This window comes from Otolemur garnettii, unplaced genomic scaffold (genome assembly GCF_000181295.1).
Source record: "Otolemur garnettii isolate 467f Iridium unplaced genomic scaffold, OtoGar3 scaffold00161, whole genome shotgun sequence".
Taxonomy (NCBI): domain Eukaryota; kingdom Metazoa; phylum Chordata; class Mammalia; order Primates; family Galagidae; genus Otolemur; species Otolemur garnettii.
This window is the reverse complement of record NW_003852556.1, coordinates 2,603,167-2,605,518: the sequence shown is the minus strand read 5'-3', so window position 1 is coordinate 2,605,518 and position 2,352 is coordinate 2,603,167. Positions and strand designations below refer to the sequence as shown.

Genomic DNA, 2,352 nt, shown 5'->3' with positions numbered 1-2,352 from the left:
GGAGGCTGAGGCAAGAGAATTGCTTAAGTCCAGGAGTTGGAGATTGCTGTGAGCTGCGACGCCAAAGCACTCTACCAAGGGCAGTAACGTGAGACTCTGTCTCTTAAGAAAAATAAATAAATAAAATAGAAGCGCAGTATGAGGAACAGCCTCCTACTGGTTCGTGGTAGATTAGGTGGGCGTGGCTTTCGGTGACTCGCTGTTTAGGAGATGAAGGGCTGAGTCCTGTTCCTGTCAACTACTTTACCATTAAAATTAAATTTGGCTCTAAAGACAGCCAGAGACCAGGAGATCCACCGGACTTTAAAACGTGTTCTCCCATCAGTGCCCTCGGTTTTCCACTTGGATGGAAATACATGTCCCAGGAGTGACCCCAATGGTGACGTTTCTCAGGCTAGTTAAGAATCCAGCCAACTCGGGGGTCCCTACAGGCAAACAGCAAAAACCACAAAAACCAACACACAACCACACCAGTAGGGCGAGGCTGGTGTGGGAAGGGAAGGAATCCGGCAAACGCAGTTCCAGAGAGAAAACCGTCTAACGAGAAGCAGGGAAGAAGAAGGTGCAAACACAGCCGCAGACAGGAGGGAAGCCAGGGCAGGAACGGCAGAGCAGGAGGTGCTGGAGGGACCGGGAGAGCGCTGAGAGAGTCACCAGGGAAGGAGGGAGACCGACACGCGGTGAGGGGCTGGGGGTCATGGGACCCAGCTGTCTCAGACGCAGACGCATGTAGCCTGGTGCACATTACCTTAATAGCAACGTAGTTCTTTAAAGACTTGGACATTTTTTCTTTGCCTTTCACATGCAAATGCCCTGAAACAAACAAAAAAAAAACCACCCTGAAAACTTCTGTTCTGAACTGGAAGAGGAGAGACTCTGCAGCCCATGAGAGAGAGCCAAGTGGGGAGCAAAGCTTCTGCTCCTGGGGGACCCTGGGCCACAGCGTGGCCTCAGGCCTTTCCCCCACCTCACCCCACAAGGCCCCCAGCAGACAGGTGGGAGCTGCACCTACGATACCTATACCGAGGGATCCCTAGGGATCATGTACAGTGGTTGCCCCAAACCTCCACTTGCACCAGGGAGGTGTGAGCCCCCTAGGGAGATGTGGGGTGCCCCCCAGGGAGATGTGTCCCCAGGGAGATGAAGCCCCCACCAGGGAGATGTGGACCCTAAAGAGATGTGCTCCCCCACCCAGGGAGGTATGTCCCCAGGGAGATGTGGCCCCAGGGAGACACAGCAGCCCCCAAAGATGCGTGGCCCCCAGCTGGCTCTGTGGCTTCAGGCACACACAGCCTCACACTGGGCTGATGCCACAGGTGCCCTGGCTGACTCAGAGCTGAGGCCAGATGGGCAACCCTGACAGCAATAGTTCATATTTTCCCCTTCCCTGTAATCTGAGACATTAATTTGACTAAATATCTGAGGCAATGATAAATCTCTCATTTGGCAAATTGGGCTCCCAGCAAGAACTTGTTCCGAACACCCCAGTCCAGCCTGCAGTCTCCGACTGTGATTAGTCACGGCTTCTGTTGGGCTGCTTCCCTGGACTTTTCAAGACCTTGGTCTGATCCCTCCCCAGTGTAGATGAAAGAAAATCCCATACATTAGGGGAGAGGGGGCAGACCAAGGGGAGGAAGAAAATCAAACCATTTAGAGAAATTCTAAATCTGAGTCTGGAATTCTGGCTGGACTGTATTTTTTACAAGGCTTTTTCCAAGGGAAGGGGCTTTCTGTTTGTAAGAGAAAATTCTTCCTCTTTTCCTTACACAACTTCAAATATAAGAGTACTCCAAAGCCAATTTTTCTAAGAACACTGGTTAAAATGTGATTACCAAAAAGAGATAGAACTTTGAACATGTAATTCTAGTGTGTTATCTACACCATGCACGCATGATTACAGTTTTTATTTATTTATTTTTTTTGAGACAGAGTCTCACTATGTTGCCCTCAGTAGACTGCTGTAGCATCACAGCTCATGGCAACCTCAGTCTGTTGGCTTAAGTGATTCTCTTGCCTCAGCCTCCCAAGTAGCTGGGACTACAGGCGCCCACCACAACGCCCAGCTGTGTTTTGGTTGTAGTTGTCATTATTGTTTGGCAGGCCCGGGCTGGGTTTGAACCCGCCAGCTCCAGTGTATGTGGCTGGCACCCTAGCCGCTGAGCTACAGGTGCCAAGCCAATGATTACATTTTTAAAAAACTGACAGTATCTAAAACTGAATCACATTTGCTGTTGTCCGAATGTCTACACCCTCCCAGAGCCTGTGCTGGAACTTAGTCCCCATGTGGTGGCATGTGGAAGCAGGCCCTTGGGAGATTAGGTCACAGGGCAGAGCCAGGACTGCTGGGCTCAG

The 2,352-nt window shown here is 50.9% G+C and overlaps 1 protein-coding gene across 2 annotated transcripts in view; it reads right to left on the bottom strand.

The window, feature by feature from the left end:
- Positions 1 to 2,352, bottom strand: part of CARS2 (cysteinyl-tRNA synthetase 2, mitochondrial) — a 60,588-nt gene that overhangs the window by 17,713 nt on the left and 40,523 nt on the right. For both annotated transcript variants that reach the window (XM_023519174.1, XM_012811512.2), the window contains exon 9: positions 749 to 813. In XM_023519174.1, coding sequence (XP_023374942.1) covers positions 749 to 813 — 65 coding nt within the window. The remainder of the gene's footprint in view (positions 1 to 748; positions 814 to 2,352) is intronic.